Source organism: Equus caballus, chromosome 6 (assembly GCF_041296265.1).
Source record: "Equus caballus isolate H_3958 breed thoroughbred chromosome 6, TB-T2T, whole genome shotgun sequence".
NCBI lineage: Eukaryota > Metazoa > Chordata > Mammalia > Perissodactyla > Equidae > Equus > Equus caballus.
Genome location: NC_091689.1, coordinates 92,175,805 through 92,193,162, shown reverse-complemented (window position 1 = coordinate 92,193,162; position 17,358 = coordinate 92,175,805). Strand labels below are relative to the sequence as shown.

At 43.2% G+C, this 17,358-nt stretch overlaps 1 protein-coding gene across 1 annotated transcript; it reads right to left on the bottom strand.

Annotated features, from left to right (window-relative positions):
- Positions 1-7,357: 7,357 nt before the first annotated feature.
- LOC138924520 (uncharacterized) lies at positions 7,358-16,508 on the bottom strand. The gene is made up of 6 exons (XM_070269220.1): positions 16,426-16,508; positions 15,019-15,175; positions 13,213-13,717; positions 11,286-11,440; positions 11,054-11,200; positions 7,358-10,173 (listed from the first exon to the last, which is right to left on the bottom strand). Exons 1-5 carry the CDS (start codon positions 16,506-16,508, stop codon positions 11,123-11,125), a joined length of 978 nt encoding a protein of 325 aa, XP_070125321.1. The 3' UTR covers positions 7,358-10,173; positions 11,054-11,122.
- Between the last annotated feature and the right edge of the window lie 850 nt (positions 16,509-17,358).

Below are 17,358 nucleotides of genomic sequence, written 5' to 3'. Positions count from 1 at the left end.
ATGATTTGATATTTGTATATAATGCGAAATGATCACCGCAATAGGTTTAGTTAATATCCGTCACCAAACAGTTACAGAATTTTTTTCCTTGGGATGAGAACTTTTAGGATCTATTCTCAGCAACTTTCAAATATGTAATAGAGTATTAGTAACCATAGTCTCCATGCCACATGTTACATCTCCATAACTCACTTATTTATAACTGGAGGTTTGTAACTTTTGACTCCCTTCACCCATTTCATCCCGCCACCCCCATCCCCACCCCTGGCAACCACCAATCTGTTCTCTCTCTCTATGAGCTTGCTTGCTTGTTTGTTTTAAGATTCCAATATAAGTGAGCTCGTACAGTATTTGTTTTTCTCTGTGTGACTTATTTCACTTAGCATAATGCCCTCAAAGTCTGTCCATGTTGTCACAAATGGCAGGATTTCCTTCATTTTGTGGCCTAATAATATTCCTCTGTGTGTGTGTGTGTGTGTGTGTGTGCACGCACGCGCATATAAATATATATATATTCACATTTTCTTTATCCATTCATCCATCAATGGACATATAGGTTGTTTCCATGTCTTGGCTATTGTACATAATGCTGCAATAAATATGGAGGTGCATATATCTTTTTGCGTTAGTGTTTTTGTTTTCTTCTAATAAATACCCAGAGTAGAATTGATGGATCATATGGCAGTTCTTTTTTTCAACTTTTTGAGGAACCTCCATACTGTTTTCCATAGTGGCTGCACCAATGTACATTCCCACCTACAGTGCCCAAGGGTTCCCTTTTCTCCACGTCCTTGTCAACACTTGTTATTTGTCTTTTTTGATAATAGCCATTCTAACAGGTGTGAGGTGATATCTCATTGTAGTTTTGATTTGCATTTCCCTGATGATTAGTATCTTGCCATGTACCTGTTGGCTATCTGTAAAAATGTCTATTTCATATCTTCTGCCATTTTTTAATCAGATTGGTTTTTTGTTTTTTTAATTGAGGTGTTTGGGTTCTTTATATATTTTGGATATTAACCCCTTATAAGATATATGATTTGCGAATATTTTCTCCCATTCAGTAGATTGCCTTTTCATTCTGTTGATGGTTTCCTTTGCTTTGCAGAAGATTTTAGTTTGATGTAGTCCCACTTGTTTGTTTTTGCTTTTGTTGAGTTTGCTTTTGATGTCAAGTCCAAAAAATCATAGCCAGGACAATGGCAAGGAGCTTTCCCCTATATTTTCTTCCAGAAGCTTTACAGTTTCAGATCTTGCATTTAAGTCTTTAATCCATTTTAAGTTAATTTTTGTGTGTAGTGTAAGTAGTGTGTAGTTTCATTCTTTTGCATGTGCTGTCCAGTTTTCCCAACACCGTTTATTGAAGAGACTGGCCTTTCCCCATTGTATGTTCTTGGCTCCTTTGTTGTAAATTAATTGACCATATTTGCATGGGTTTATTTCTGGGTTCTCTGTTCCATTGATCTATGAGTCTGTTTTTATGCCAATACCATACTGTTGAATTACCATAGCTTTGTAATATAGTTTAAAATTAGGGAGTGTGATCCCTCCAGCTTTGTTCTTCTTTCTCAAGAATGCTTTGGCTATTCAGCGTCTTTTGTGGTTCCATACAAATTTTAGGATTTTGTTCTATTTCTATGAAAAATGTCATTCGAATTTTGATGAGGATTACCTAGAACCTGTAAATTGCTTTGGGTAGTATAAACATTTTAACAACACTAATTCCAATCTATGAGCATAGAATATCTTTCCATTTATTTGTGTCTTCTTCAATTTCTTTCACCAATGTCTTATAGTTTTCACATACAGATCTTTCACCTCCTTGGCTAGATTTATTCCTAAGTATTTTATTCTTTTTGATGTGAATGTAAATGGGATTGTTTTCTTAATTTCTCTTTCTGGTAGTTTGTTATTAGTGTATAGAAACGCAACAGATTTCTGTACGTTGATTTTTGTATCCTGCAACTTTACTGAATTCACTTATTAGTTCTCACAGTTTTTTGGTGGAGTCTTTAGGATTTTCTATATGTAAAATCATATCATCTGCAAATAATGACAGTTTTACTTCTTCTTTTCCAGTTTGGATGCCTTTTATTTCTTTTTCTTTCCTAATTGCTCTGGCTAGGACTTCCAATACTATGTTAAATAAAAGTGGTGAGAGGGACCGGCCTGGTGGCGTTGTGGTTAAGTTCATGCCCTCTGCTTCAATGGCCCAGAGTTCACAGGTTCAGATCCCGGGCATGGACTGACACACCACTCATCAAGTCATGCTATGGCAGCATCCTGCATACAAAATTAGAGGAAGACTGGTACAGATGTTAGCTCAGTGACAATCTTCCTCAAGCAAAAAGAGGATTAGCAACAGACATTGGTTCAGGGCCAATCTTCTTCACTTGGGGACCTCGCCCCAAAAAACATGGTGAGAGTGGGCATCTTTGTCTTGTTCCTGTTCTTAGAGGAAAAGCTTTCAGCTTTTCACCATTGATTATGCTGTCAGCTGTGGGCTTGTCATATATGGCCTTTATTATATTCAGGTACATTCCCTCTATACCCACTTTGTTGAGAGTTTTTATCATAAATGGATGTTAAATTTTGTCAGATGCTTTTTCTGTATCTATTGAGTTGATCTTATGACTGTTATCCTTCATCTCTGACTTTTATATCTTCATCTGACTTTTACCCTTCAATGTGGTGTATCACATTGATTTGTGTATGCTGAATCATCCTTGCATCTCTAGAATACATCCCACTTGATCATGGTGTGTGATCCTTTTAATGTATTGTTGGATTTTGTTTGCTAATATTTCACTGAGAATTTTTGTATCCATGTTCATCAGGGATATTGGCCTATAATTTTCTTGTGGTGTCCTTGTCTGGTTTTTGTATCAGGATAATACTTGCCTTGTAAAATAAGTTTGGAAGTGTTCCCTCCTCTTCTATTTTTTGGGAGAGTTTGAGAAGAACTGATATTAATTCTTCTTTGAGTGTTTGGTAGAATTTATCAGTGAAGCTGTCTGGTCCAGGACTTTTGTTTGTTAGGAGGTTTTTGATTACTGATTCAATTTCCCTGCTAGTAATCAGTTTATTCAGATTCCTTCGTGATTCAGTTTTGGAAGGTTGTATGTTTCTAGGAATTCATCCATTTCTTCTAAGTTGTCCAATTTGTTGGCATATAATTATTCATAGTAGTCTCTTATGATCCTTTATATTCTGTGGTATCAGTTGTAACATCTCCTTTTTCATTTCTGACTTTGAGTCCTCTCGCTCTTTTTTCTTGGCAAGTCCAGCTAAAAGTTTGTCAATTTTGTTTATCTTTTCAAAGAACCAGCTCTTGGTTTCATTGATATTTCCAATTGTCTTTTTAGCCTCTGTTTCATTTATTTCTGCCCTGATCTTTATTTCTTCCCTTCTACCAACTTTGGGCTTCATTTCTTCTTCTTTTTCTAGTTCCTTAAGGTGTAAAGTTAGGTTGTTTATTTGAGATATTTTCTTGTTTCTTGAGGTACCCATTCATCGCTATGAAGTTCCCTCTTAGAACTGTTTTTGCTGCATCCCGTAAGTTTTGGTATGTTGTATTTCCATTTCTCTTTTGATATCTTTGTTGACCCATTGAGATGTTCAGTAGCACAGTGTCTAATCTCCACATACTTGTGAATTTTCCACTTTTCTCCTGTAATTAATTTCTAGTTCAATAATATTGTGTCAGGAAATATGCTTGATATGATTTCAGTCTTCTTAAATTTGTTAAGAATTGTTTTGTAATGTAACGTATGGTCTATCTTGGAGAATGTTCCATGTGCACTTGAGAAGAATGTGTATTCTGTTGCTTATGGATAGAATTTTCTGTATGTATCTGTTAAATCCATGTAGTCTAACATGTGATTTAAGACTGATGTTTCCTTATTGGTTTTCTGTCTGGATGATCTATCCATCGATGTAAGTGGGATATTAAAGTTCCCAACTATTATTGCATTGCTGTCCATTTCTCCTTTAGGTCTGTTAATATTTGCTTTATATATTTAGGTGCTCCCATGTTGGGGATGTAAATATTTGTAAATGTCATCTCCTCCTGTTGGATTGATTCCTTTATCCCAAAAGGTATTCTTAAGTGAAAGGGCTAGTGACTAATATCCTTGCTGAAGACAGTAAGAGTCAAGACTCTCCTTAAGCATTTTAAGTACTTACAAAGTCTTAGTAAAATGTACCATCTTGTAGAAAAAAGTTACCTTAACAGGTGAGATAAGACGTCAAAGAAAGCTAATTCTGCTTAGTTCTAGAGTCCAGGAAGTTAAAAGCAATCTAGAAAATATTAACACAATGTTAAAAATAAAGTATTGATTCACAAAAGAGAGCTAAAAGTAGGCTATAGCTTCTCTGAAGCTTAGTTCAGAAGAGCAGAATGGATAGAAAACACTCACATGAGAAGGATTTTATTCCAAACCTCCCCAGCTCTTTTCACCTTCACTTGTACCCTAATGCTTATGCCTTCTCCCCACTCAATACTAGAAACTCATGAAGAGTCACTCCTTGGGTTAGACACCTGAAGATTGAGACATTTCTTCTCTGTGGAAGATGGAGGAGTCTTGTAGCATTCTCTCATGGGCAGTGCTTATCAGATTAGCTCTTGAGAGCTGTGTAGATTGCTTCTAAATATGGCTGCCAGTGATGCCTCCTATGTCTGTTCGCAAATGCTCCTTTTCCCATCAAGAGGTGGTGTTTGTTTCTCCACCCCTTGAATCTGGTCTGGTCTGTGACTTGCTTTGATAACAGAATGCAGAAGTGACATTCTGAGAATTCTAAGCCTAGGTCTCTAGAGGCCTTGTAACACCTGCCTTCACTCTTGGAAGCCAGGCACCCTGCAAATGTCAGACTAGATAACTGAGTGATGAGAGGTCACCAGGGAGAGAACCAAAGTGCTCAGATGTTGGAAGTGAGCCTGTCTTTGATCCTCAAGCCCACTTGATCCAGGTGATTCCATAAGAAGAGAGAGGCCCAGCCAGCTCTCAGCTGTTCAGGCCATTCCAGCTGGGGCCACAGACATTGCAGAGCAGAGAAGAGCTGTCCACACTGAGCCCTGCCTGAATTCCTGCCCCACAAAAACATAAGCAAATAAAATGGCTTTTGTTTTAAGCCACTAAAATTTAGATAGGTTATTACACAGCAATAGATAACTGAAACAAGGTATAGAGAACCTGGCTCTGCGGGGTTTGGGGTAAAGCGGTTACAAATATAAATTAAAAAGAGAAGAAAATGGCATTGAGAAAGTACATTTGTAACTAGGGAAATAATCCTCCACAGGGAACCTGGTAGAGTGAAATGGGGGAAACCAACTTACAGCAATAGTGCAGAGACACTAAGTGATGGCCGCGCTGGGATCTCAGCGAGAGTTCTCCACATCTATGCTTTTGCTTCTTCATGCAGCTTATAATGATCACTAGTGAGCCAGGAAAATGACGACTACTGAGGCTCTGAGCCTAGAAGTGGGAAACAAAGGTCTTTAACCCCTCCCTTATGATAAGACCATCCCATGTTGTACCACTGTGACGCTTGGGAGGATCAAGTGGTACTTTGGCTCCCAAGATTGTTGCTTGAGAGTGTTAGGTTATATCTAAGGGAAAACAAGATAATTGTTAAATTGGGAGTGTGTGTGTGTGTATTTTTTAAAAATTCTCATGATTTAAAGATCCTCATTTACAAAATACTTCAAACTTGTTGCCATCCCAGTTTTTTCCTTCGATTAAATGATAGGCCAAAGAGTGAGTTCTATATCCTAGCAATTAGTCTGCCTTTTAAAATTGCTTTTTCTATCATTAGAGCCCTGAGAAGACCACTGCTCTCTCAGTACCTCTCTCTATATTTTTAGTCTCCTTTCTTTTACTTCTGACAGCATTTTCCAGCCAGCTAACCTCCTTTGCTTTATTGATTCCACTTAGGCTGCCTGCAAGACATTCCGAGTGTGACTGAGCACAGGTGGGGGCAGGGTGCACCTTGAGCCTTTTCCAGGGACAGGGGTGATCAGTTTGCTGATCCAGGGTACCATGGACAGGGCTTTGGAAGGCCTGGATGCAGACCTGGAGGACAGCACTCCTCTGAAAGAGGCATGCAAATCTCATCTTTCTCTTTTACTCCCTTTTAAGAAATTTAGCACAACACAGGGACCCACAACTAGAATATACAACTATGTACAGTAGGGCAGGGGGCCTTTTGGGGTGGGGGTAGGAGGAGGAGGAGGAAGGGAGGAGGAGGGGGAAGAAAAGATCAGCAACAGATGTTAGCTCAGGTGCCAATCTTTAAAAAAAAAAAAGAAAGAAAGAAATTTAATTTGGAAATCCAGTCACTAAAAAGTAAAAGTAAATGAGTTTATTCAGAAGCTGCTGTCGTGGGGTGGGAGTGTGGGCAGGGGAATGGTTGACATGAGGATGGGAAAAAAGTCAATTGCAGCAGCAAAATGTTCCAAACTAAGTCGTTTCACACTCTTTGAACACTACTGGTATGTTAGTGACCAGACATCTCTGATTTAAACTAAAAAATTGTGGAACCTGAAGACAGTGGTCTTAGCAGTTCTGAATTAGACATCACCTCCCTGCTGAGTTTGGTCACGGAGAAAAAACAGTTGGGAAATTCTGGAAACTATGAAATCTCTACTGTCATTCTCCAAGGTCAAAAAAAGAAATTTCTGGTTCCTGAAAGCCTAAACATAAGTCAGGGCACAGTTGGCCAATCTACCAATTGCAAAGTAGAATTTGAAGGAAAATTAACAGTGTGGTTGTTCTCATACTGAAGAAAGAGATAAATGTTATCATTGTTATTATCATATGCCTTAAAATACAATGCAAAGAGACTCATATTTACAGGGGAAATGTTATAATGTGGATCTCAGAATTGCTTCAAAGCATTAATGAGTTGGGGAGGAGTTGATGAGCAGACAGATGAAACAAGATTGGCCATGTTGAAGGAAGTTATGCAAACTTGGAAATAAAAGGACAACTGCATGTTTTTCAATGTCTTTCCTGGAATCTCATCTACCAAGCCCACCCAAGGATTATTTAGTTCTTACGGTAGGGTTCAGCAAACTTTTTCCGTAAAGGGCCAGATAGTAAATATTTTAGGCCTTATGGGCCATTTTGACTGTCGCAATACTCAACTCTGCTTTTTTGCATAAGTAGCCATAGAAGATCTGAACTAGGATCTGTTTTACAGCGGTAAAAAGTCAATCTTTATATCTTGGTCTGAAGAAGTAACTCATGAAATTGTGGCCTGATCTTCTTGCCTCTCTGGTGTGAAATGAATGAAAAAGTAAAACATATTAATGAACACTAATGGCCTATCATTAAGGGAAAACCAGATAAAGCAGTAATCATTTATCTCGTTTTATTGAGTTACAAACAGGATAATTTATAAATTTGCCAATTCTTTATTACAGACTCACATTCAGCTTTTAGCCACAATGCTGGTAGATGCATTGGGGTTGTGATAGTGTATTTCCTCAATACTAAGATACCATCAATTATATAATCTGCCACCAATTCAAAACAGTTAAAATGTTCCAAGAGAAAGTTAACCCATCAGTTGCCACACTCCAGCAATGAGGCAAAAAACAAAACAAAAAAACAACATACATGAATTATGTTCCTACTATTTATTAGGCCCTGTGCTGGGTACTTGAGTTCTAGGTTCTTTTATCCCCTTCTCAAGTAAATATCATCACCTCTTACAAATGAGGAAACAATTTCATTCCATTGTGATCAGAGAACATACTTTGTAGGATTTCAATCCTTTTAAATATACTGAATTTGTTTCATAGCCTAACATATATTCTATCCTGAAGAATGTTCCATGTGCACATGCGAAGAATGTGTATTCTGCTGCTGGTGGCTGGAGTGTTCTATAGTTGTCTGTTAGATCTAGTTTATCATGTTGTTTAGGTGTTCTGTTTCCTTGTTGATCTCCTACGTAGTTGTTCTATCCATTATTGAAAGTAGGGTATTAAAGTCTCCAACTATTACTGTTGAATTGTCTGTTTCTCTCTTCAATTCAATCAGTTTTTGCTTTGTGTATTTTGGGGCTTTGTTGTTAGGTGATCTTGTGTTTATAATTGTTACCTTTTCCTGATGGATTGGCCCTTTGATCATTATAAAATGTCCTTCTTTGTCTCCAGTAACAATTTTTTTTTTCCTGAGGAAGATTAGCCCTGAGCTAACATCTGTGCTAATCTTCCTCCACTGAATATGTGGGTCACTGCGTCAGCATGGCTGACGAGTGGTATAGGTCTGTGTCTAGAATCTGAACCTGCAAACCCAGGCCACTGAAGTGAAGTCTACCAGACTTAAACACTATGTCATGGGGCCAGCTCCTCCAGTAACAATTTTCATCTTAAAGTTTATTTTGTCTGATGTTTATATAGCCACTCTTGCTCTTATCTGGTTACTTTTTGCAAGGTACATCTTCCATCCTCTCATTGTTAGCTTATTTTTATCTTTGAATCTAAAGTGTGCCTCTTATAGAGAGCATATAGTTAGATCATGTTTTTGAATTCATTTTGGCAATCTCTGCCTTCTGATTGGAGTGTTTAGTCCATATACATTTAATGTAATTACTGATAAGGTAGGGTTTATGGCTGCCATTTTATTATTTGTTTTATATGTCTCTTATGTGATTTTTATTCCTCTTTCATTACTGCCTTCCTTTGTGTTAAATAATTTCTGATACACCATTTTAATTCTCTTGTTGTTTCTTTACTGTATTTTTTAAGTTATTTTCCTAGTGGTTGTCCTGGAGATTATGGTTAGCCTCTTAATTTAAGACAGTCTAGTCTGGATTAAACCCCTATGAGTAGGAGTGGAGCATTGTCTGATATAATGCCAGAAGATGAGAGGATGGTAAAAAAAGACCGGGCAGGGTTCCACTCTTGGACAAAGGGTTGCTAGGAGTCGGAATCAACTCAACAGCACTAACAACCAAGTTTGAGTTAATACCAAATTAATTTCAATAGTATACAAAAACTTTGCTGCAGTATATACTTCCAATTCTTCCCTCCTCCTTTGTCTTATCATTTGTCATCAGATTACATTTCTGTATAAGCCTATCAGAAGTTTAATAATTATTTTTATGCAGCTGTCTTTTAAATTATATAGGAGAAGAATTACAAACAAAAATACATTTATACTGTCTTTTATACTTCCTATGTATTTACCTTTACTGGTGTTCTTTATTTCTTCATGTACATTCAAATTACTATCTAGTGTCCTTTCATTTCAGCCTGAAGGATTCCCTTTCGTATTTCTTGTAAAATAGGTCCACTTGGGACAAATTCTCTCAGTTGTTTATCTGGGAATGTCTTAATTTCTCCTTCATTTGTTGACGGAGTTTTGTTGTGTATAGAATTCCTGAATGAGAGGTTTTTTTCTTTTAGCACTTTAAGTGTGTCATCCCACCATCTTCTGATCACCATGGTTTCTGATGGGATGTTAGTCTTCTTGAGGATCCCCTGTACATGACGAGGTACTTTTCTCTTGGTGCTTTCTGCAGGTTGACTATGATGTGTCTAGGTGTGATCTCTTTGAGTTTATCCTACTTGGAGTTCACTGAGCTTCTTGGATGTGTAGATTAATGTTTTTCATCAAATTTGGGGCATACCTTTGATGTTCTGGAAAGCAATTTGCAACTCTGCCTTGGCCTTCACTTTCTGCTTTTGCAGAGCCTTAAGGTCAGCCAGAGATGAGAGGTTAGGGCTTTCTCAGCTCTCTCCCCGGCCATATGCACTGCCCTGGACATGTGCAAGGACTTCTAGGTCTCCAGCAATGTCGAGGCTTTTCAAAGCCCTCTGGACAGCTCATCTACCAGTTTCCTTTTTCAGTTGTTTGGTCAGCTTCTTGTTGGCCTCAACCGGTATGGCTGTCTTAGACAGCTGCGATGTTAAACAACAGTCACACGATTGTTTCTGACTGATGCCCTGGGAATACAGCTGTTTACACAGAATAGGTCAAGTAAAGATAAACCCTGAGGATGGGGCCTTTCCAGGGTGTTGCCTGATGGGTCAAATAGTGACAGTTCTCTGGGGACAGGGACTTTGGGGCCAGCTACAAACCCATTCTGCCTCCTGCACTGGCTAGTCTGCTGAGTCTCAGACCTACTACAGTTGTAAGGCTGTTGGTGTTCAAGGCTGCCCAAGATCTGGAAAGAGGGGAAAGGAAATTGGTCAGATTGTCAGAAACCTCCCTGTTCTCACTGAGATTCAGCTGTTTTTCTTGAATAAACACTCCTGGGATTGTTGCGATCCTTTGGTTAATTTCCAGGGTTCTGAAAACATGGATTTTGATAATTTTGCCAGTGTTCTCTCCACTCGTATAAGGAGTGGGTTTTCAGAGGTCCTTATTCTACCATTCTAGGAGCCTTTCTCCAAAGAGGAAATAAAGGTTAAGTAGTTGCCCAAGGACACCAAGTCAAGCAGCACCAAAGCTCAAATCCAAAGCATATATTCTACATTCAACTGCCTCCCACTGCAACAGTTTTCTGGACCTTCACGTTAGATAATAAGCAGTAGTCACAAAACCTCCATGGTGTATCACTTATTTGGATGGCAGTTTTAACAAAGCCCTTTCACATCAAATCTCCGTCCCTGAAGCTGGCACTGAGCACTATCATCTGCTGACTCTCAACACCAGTTTCTAGAAAATGTGTTTCTGTCACAGGCATTTTATTTCCCTCTCACTCTGGTTTTGACTCTTACTCTCCTGGAGCTCGATGCCAGCATCTCCTTAGCACTTACTATGAAGGTTTATGTTGGCAAGGATTATCTTCAGGAGGAAACTGAGTACCAGACTCAGATACAGTCATATGTCACTTAATGATGGGGAGACATTCTGAAAAATGTGTCATTAGGCAATTCTGTCATTGTGCAAACATCATAGAGTGTATTTACACAAACCTAGATGGTATCGCCTACTATACACCTAGGCTCCATGGTACTAATCTCATGGGACCACCATTGTCTATGCGGTCTGTCATTGACTGACATGTCGTTCTGTGGCACATAACTGTATAAGACGCTTACCCAAGCAGGATGAATGGTGTGCTCCCCCCGGGGGTATTTGCCACAATATGCGAACTCTCTATGAATTTTTCAGTAAAGTGAGCAGCAGGTAAGCTTGAGCTCTCCATTCATGCCAGTTAATAGTTGAGGAAAGACAGATACCAGGGTCTGGAAGAAGTGAACAAAATTATGTTCAAATTCCTCTTGAACTAGAAGTGTGCTTAAAACAGAGCCTACATTCTTGAGCACTGACCTGTAATAAAAAGTGGTGGTAAAAGGTAAATCTTTTACCAGGGTGCCCAGCTGCACTATTTATTACAAGACCTGAAGTGTTGGGATGGAGAGGCATTTGCTGCAGTGGTATCAATATTACAGCTCTTGACATCTCTCTGTATGGGCTCAGTTGACCTGAAATCAGAAAACCATTTCACATACTAACAGGGCATGTTTTGATGATGTACTTGACCTTTGCCTCTGGGCTCAGCAATAAGAAGAGTGATAAGATGACATTTTTTTTTAGCAGAAAAAAACCTGAAGAATTTAAGCTTAAAGGAGCCCAAATTCAACAATGTAATAGCCGTGAGCATTTAATTAGTTAACACCCGTCTCTTCCTGCAGTGGCTCTACAGCCTGGCTGCACATTGAAAGTCACCTGGGAGCTTTAAAAAAAATCCTGTGGGACCAGGCCCTAAGATCAATTAAATCAACCCCTCAGGGAGGGATCCAGCCATCAGTATTTTAAAAATGTTCTCCAAGTGATTCTAATGTGAGGGCCACTGTGTAAAGATATTAAGGACACACACCCCTGATCTAGTGTTGGCAGATTTGGCAAATAAAAACTACCAGACACCTAGTTAAATCTGAATTTCAGAAAAATAACTTTTTAAAATATAAGTATGAACTGTATAATAGTTATCTGAAATTTATATTTAAATGAGTGTCCTATATTTTGTCTGGAAATCCTACACAGGACAAAACTGAAAAACAGGAAGGGATAGAAAAGCTATCAGCAGAGAAACTGCCCTGGTTGGCAGGTTCTTCTACCTGAGGAGGGCCCCAGGGATGTTCCAGGGGCTTCCTTAGGGCCTCTTAGTTTGTGGGGGCTGCCACAGCAAAATACCACAGGCTGGGCGGCTCAAACAACAGACATTTATTTTCCCACAGTTCTGGAGACCAGAACTCCAAGATCGAGGTGTCACAGGTTTCGTTTCTCCTGAGGCCTCCCCTCCACGTGGCTTGGCCTTCTTGCTGTGTCCTCACCTCATCTCTTAACCTGTGTGCATGCAACCCTGGTGCCTGTGTGTGTCCAAGTTTCCTCTTTTAAAAAAAATTTTTTTTCTGCTTTTTCTCCCCAAATCCCCCCAGTATATAGTTGTACATTTTAGTTTCGGGTCCTTCTAGTTGTGGCTTGTGGGATGCCGCCTCAACATGGCCTTGTGAGTGGTGCCATGTCCCCGCCCAGGATCCCAACCGGTGAAACCCTGAGCCGTGAAGCAGAGCCCGCCAACTTAACCACTCGGCCCCAGGGCCAGCCCCCAAATTTCCTCTTAAAAGGATACCAGTCGTACTGGATTAGGCCCCACTCATATGACCTCATTTTACCTTTACTACCTCTTTGGAGTCCCTCTCTCCCAATATAGTCACATTTTGAGGTGCTGCGGGTTACCTCTTCAACAAATGAATTTTAGAGTACGCCATCAGCCCATAACAGTGCCCCTCACGGGACTGCAGTCCTGGGGAGCATGGAGGGTCAAGCCTTATTGCTCTGATGTCCTCTTCCCAGTGCTGCCCTAGCCCAGAGACTGGCTGTGCCCCCGAGCTACCAGGAGAGGGAAAAAGGGGCATTTCTGAGGGAAGCGATACAAATGAGGGTCAGGAGGGCAGAAGTCCACTTTTTTCTGGGAAGAAAGGGAGGGAAGGGGAAGAGCGATGTCATCAGGCGGAAAGGCGATAGAGGAAGGCAAGGCGAACATGTTAAACCAAGAGGGGCCGCATGGAGAAGAAAGGAATATATGACCCGCTCCTCCAGAGGTGGAGGACACTAGGAAAGGGAACAGGTAGGACACAGGAAACTAATCAGATTTCAGGTAGCAAAGGGAAGAACCGTAGAAACTGCTCTCCTCCCCCCTTGCAAAACTCCCCGTTTCCTTTGTCCCTTTTAGGGAAAAAACAAAAATTGCCTCGAGTGTTATAAGGGTCTGCACAGGTCTCGGCGAGGAGCCTGCCCAGCCTCATTTTAGTGACCTCTCCGGCTTGGTCGCCTTGGAGCACACAGGTCCCGCTGTGCTCGGGGGCGTGAGCGTGCAGGGCAGGGAGCCGCCGGGCCGCCAGGGCCGCCGAGGGTCTGCAGGGCGCGGCTCCGGGCCGGCCTGCATGCGCGGGGCGGGGCAGCGGGGAGCCTGCCTCCCCGGCGGCGTTCCTGCCGCGCGCTTCCCGCCGAGGGAGCCGCCCCGCAGGGGAGGGCGGTCCCGAGCTAGGGTTTCCGAGGGAGGTTAGGGCACACCACTCCTGGTGTTCTCGTGATCGACGGCGACGAAGCGCGTGGCCGGGCAGGCGGCGGGAACCAGCCCGCACGGTGACATTGGCCGCAGAGCCGGGAAGCGCCGAGGGCTGCGCCCCCCTCCCCGAAGCCCGCGCCGCAGCGCCGCCGCCTTTCCCACCTGCGCGAAAGGCTCCTGACCTCGGCTGTCCATAGTCCCGCCCCCGGGGACAGAGGCCCCGGAGACCAGGCCTCCGCGCGCCGGGTCAGCCCGTCGACTCTGTCCCCCTCCCCTCCCCGGACGCAGGAACCTGCATCCCCCAGTGATCGCAGCTGGCTGTGTCCTCGGGAGGGACGGGCCGTGAGGCCCCCTAATTTATGGTCCTGGTGTAACAGCTTTAAGGTGACTTCTCTGCCCGCAGAGGAAGGACCGCCCCGCAGGCTCGTGCATTTCGGATCGGCCTGATTCATCTCGAGCAGAGCAGGCAGCACCCTCTTTGACTGAGGCGGGACGTCAGCTGGGCACCAGCCTCTGCAGAGCCGGGTCGGGGCTGGCAAAGGTTTAGCTTTGTCCGAAACTGAAGAAATAATGTAAAAGAGGTCGGGGCGCTTGACAGAATGTGCTAGCATTACTGATTAAAGCAGATTCAGTTTGAAAGAGGGTGAAGATCATTTGACCGATTCCTTCTTTATTCCTCTGTTTGTACAGACATCAGTGCCCCGGGGGTGGGAGGGAGGGAGGGAGGGATGGTTTTTTCTTTTTCTTTTTAATATTTGAGTATGGGGGGGGTGGGGGGCACCCAACACTTATGGCTTGGAAGGGAAGGAATTTGGGGGACTCTGGGCAAATAAGTATCAGAACATACTTCTAAAGATGTTCTATTTCACGATCATTTGTGTGGGGAAAAAAATACTTCTTGCCTTTTGAGTTCTCTTCAGACATTACAACTAGTATTTACAGGATATATAAATTATCGGATAAGCACACCAACACACCACACTTCATGAGGTCATTACTCTGTGTTACTGTAGTAACTCATTTAAATGATGCCATTGAGTGATGCAACTTAGTCCCATGAATAAAAGGGACTAAATAAGAATATTGAGGGAGTTGTAATATTTAATGGAAAATATTTTCATATGAATGAATAATAAATTCAGTAGGGTGGATATGCTATTCCAATGTACACACATTCATTTATTATATTTATTTGTGTGTGCAGGACTCAAATGTGGACACACAGCACCAGGTGACCTCCGAATACAATCCTTAACACACTGTTCCTCAAGGGGACCAAACAAAGCCCGAGAGCGAGTGAGAGAACGTGACTGCACAGGGAGGGGCAGGCTGGTGTCACCCATGCAGTGGCACAATCATTTCTGTTATTTATAGCTTTAACCAGAAAAAGAGACTGAGAGCAGCTGAGTACCAATTTATTTTGCTGCCTGAACCGATGACTGGCTGCCTTAAATGTCACCGAGTTGGAAGGCTGTGCATTTCGTTCACCGCCAGGTTACGGGAAGCTCTGAGGCAGGTCGCCATGAGAAGGTGGGCAGTGCAGTCCTGCCGGGCCCAACAGCCCTGGGGGTGCTGAGGGCGGCCTGTCCTCGCTGACTCATCATCAAATGCTGTCTGAGGAGCCACAAAGGGGGCCAGTTTAGTCCTGTTCCAGGAGCACAATGGAGCAGGAGGCGAGGGTGTCCTCCCAGAACAACAGCAAAGACCTGGAGGTCAGGAGCGGGGACCTGTTTGGGCCACAAGCACGGCATGTGCACCTGACACACAGGTCCCGTGTCCAGCTCCCCAGGTGTGTAACACTCATGGGAAGTAAGTGCAGTAACAGGCACGAAGGAGTGCTGTAGAAACCAGAACTGAGGAGTCCGTCCGGGTCAGGGAAGGTTGTCCACCCGTGCTGACCACGGTGCTGGTCACGAAGGATACGGAGGAGCTGGTCAGGGAGAGAGGGCAAAGGTCGGGGTGGCCATGGTGGACGAGAGATTACAAAGGAAAGGAGGCAAAGGCAAAGAGCACCCTGATTAGCGCCTGAGGAGGATCCTGGATATGCAGGTTCCAGCTGCGGCCCACGTCTTGTGGAACTGAGTGTTTAGAAGGTGCCAGAAAGCCCACTCCCTAATGATGAGCAGCAGCCAGGGGGTCTCCTCAAACTTTCCAAAGAACTTAATGGAAAACTGTGTGTGTTTCTTGAAGCACATGTAGCATCATGACTACAGGGCAAGCCAAAATCACAGAACAGAACTAAGCTCTGAAATCCTGGCCTAATTATTGTTAGTTCAAAATAACCCTGCTCCACTGATAGGACTCGTGACAGACAGATACAAAGTTGCTCTCCCCAGCTTTCCCTCTGAAGTCTGCTGTGTCCCCTCGAAGGGCCGACGATCGGGCAGCTGAGCAGCAGCATTAGGTCCCTAGGCCGCCCATGGTCGGGTCACCCGGCCCCTGTCCTGCTGGGCTGCTCTCAGCACCGCAGGAGACTCCTCTGTCATCACCACAGAAGGTGGCTCGCTCCTTTGCGGTCATCTGCTCACTGCAAAGCCCCAGGGGATGCTCCTCTTCCTTCCTTCCTTCCTTCGCCTCCCAATCTCCTCCTCCCCCCTCAGAAGCGCTCACTGTTAAGTGTCAGAATTATGACTGCAAAGCGATTGCTGCCCTCAGTTACAGAAAAAAGGAAACCGCCTCCTTTGTCTTCCCTCATCAACCTCCCAGGCTGGGTCTCCCCAGCAGCAGCGCTCGTTGTCTCCATGAGATGCGGGGGCACACGTCTCGTTTTAGACAGCGCCCATCCTCGTAGCCCCGTAGTCTAGCCACACAGCGGTGTTTCCAAGGCCGATTTCTCATCTACTGCCCCTTCCTATCTCATGTGAAAGCGCCTCCTTCCTTTTCTAGCTGGATTACCTCTGTGTGACCTGGATTCCAGCCTTCCCAGAGGCTTCCTTGAAGGAACCACAGTGCCTGAGGATCAAGGTCAGCGCCTGCATAGCCTGGGGGCTTGCCAGTGGGTCCTGTGCTTGTGAAGAGCAGTTCTGGGTGATTCTGACAGACCTCAGGGTTTTATTTATTCATTTTGCAAACATTACAGAAGCCCTTTCGTATATCTTAGGGGATGGGGAAATGAATAAGAAGCCTCGTCTAGGGCAGCAGACACCTAAAGGGTAACGCTCACACGAGACAGCACAATAACGGAGGGATGAAGAGAGCTGTGGAAAATCAGGAGAACGTGTTTCAGAGTCTGCCTGGATCAGGGAGTGATCGCCACATCCGTGGGTTCCAGCATTGGTTGTGAAGGCTGAAGAGGAGCTGGTCCGGGGAGAAGGGGTGGAAGGTCATGCTGCCCTGGGTGGAAAACAAAGCTTAAATGAGCGGAGGCAGAGGAGGACAGGTGAGGAGGAGAGGCAGGAAGGAATCTATGGGGCTGACAGAAACGAGAAAACAAAGGGGAAGACGGCCCAGCAGAGTGCAAAGGGGAGCAGCCACCCCTCTGCTCCGGCTGAGCGGCCTGCAGCTGCGCACAGCCAGCTCAGTCCCAGGGCAGACACCGTGATGGCCTCACCAAACTCACTGAAGCACCAGGAAACGAGGGACTAGAGTTTGCAATATCCTACTAAGAGCACAAGACAGATACAGAAATAGGAAAAAAAGACAGGCACTGAAAAAGTCTAGAAGAAAACACATCAGAACAATCTGTTCACTATGGGTGGTAGGATTGTGAATGACTTTAATTTCCTTCTTTTTACTCTCTGGGTTTTCTATTCTATGGGGAGCATGAATACTTGGCTACTAACTGAGTGATCTTTAAGACAAAACACATTCCGATAAAAGGGTTCCTAC

Bases quoted from the DNA above. Each gene is read 5' to 3' on its own strand.
- LOC138924520 (XM_070269220.1), bottom strand. From the start codon at position 16,508: ATGCAGGCGCTGACCTTGATCCTCAGGCACTGTGGTTCCTTCAAGGAA. The intron at 15,176-16,425 runs GTAATCCAGCTA...CTCCTGGAACAG, and splicing joins GGAATCCAGGTCACACAGAG to GACTAAACTGGCCCCCTTTG. The intron at 11,201-11,285 runs GTCAGTGCTCAA...CACTTCTTCCAG, and splicing joins ACCACCACTTTTTATTACAG to ACCCTGGTATCTGTCTTTCC.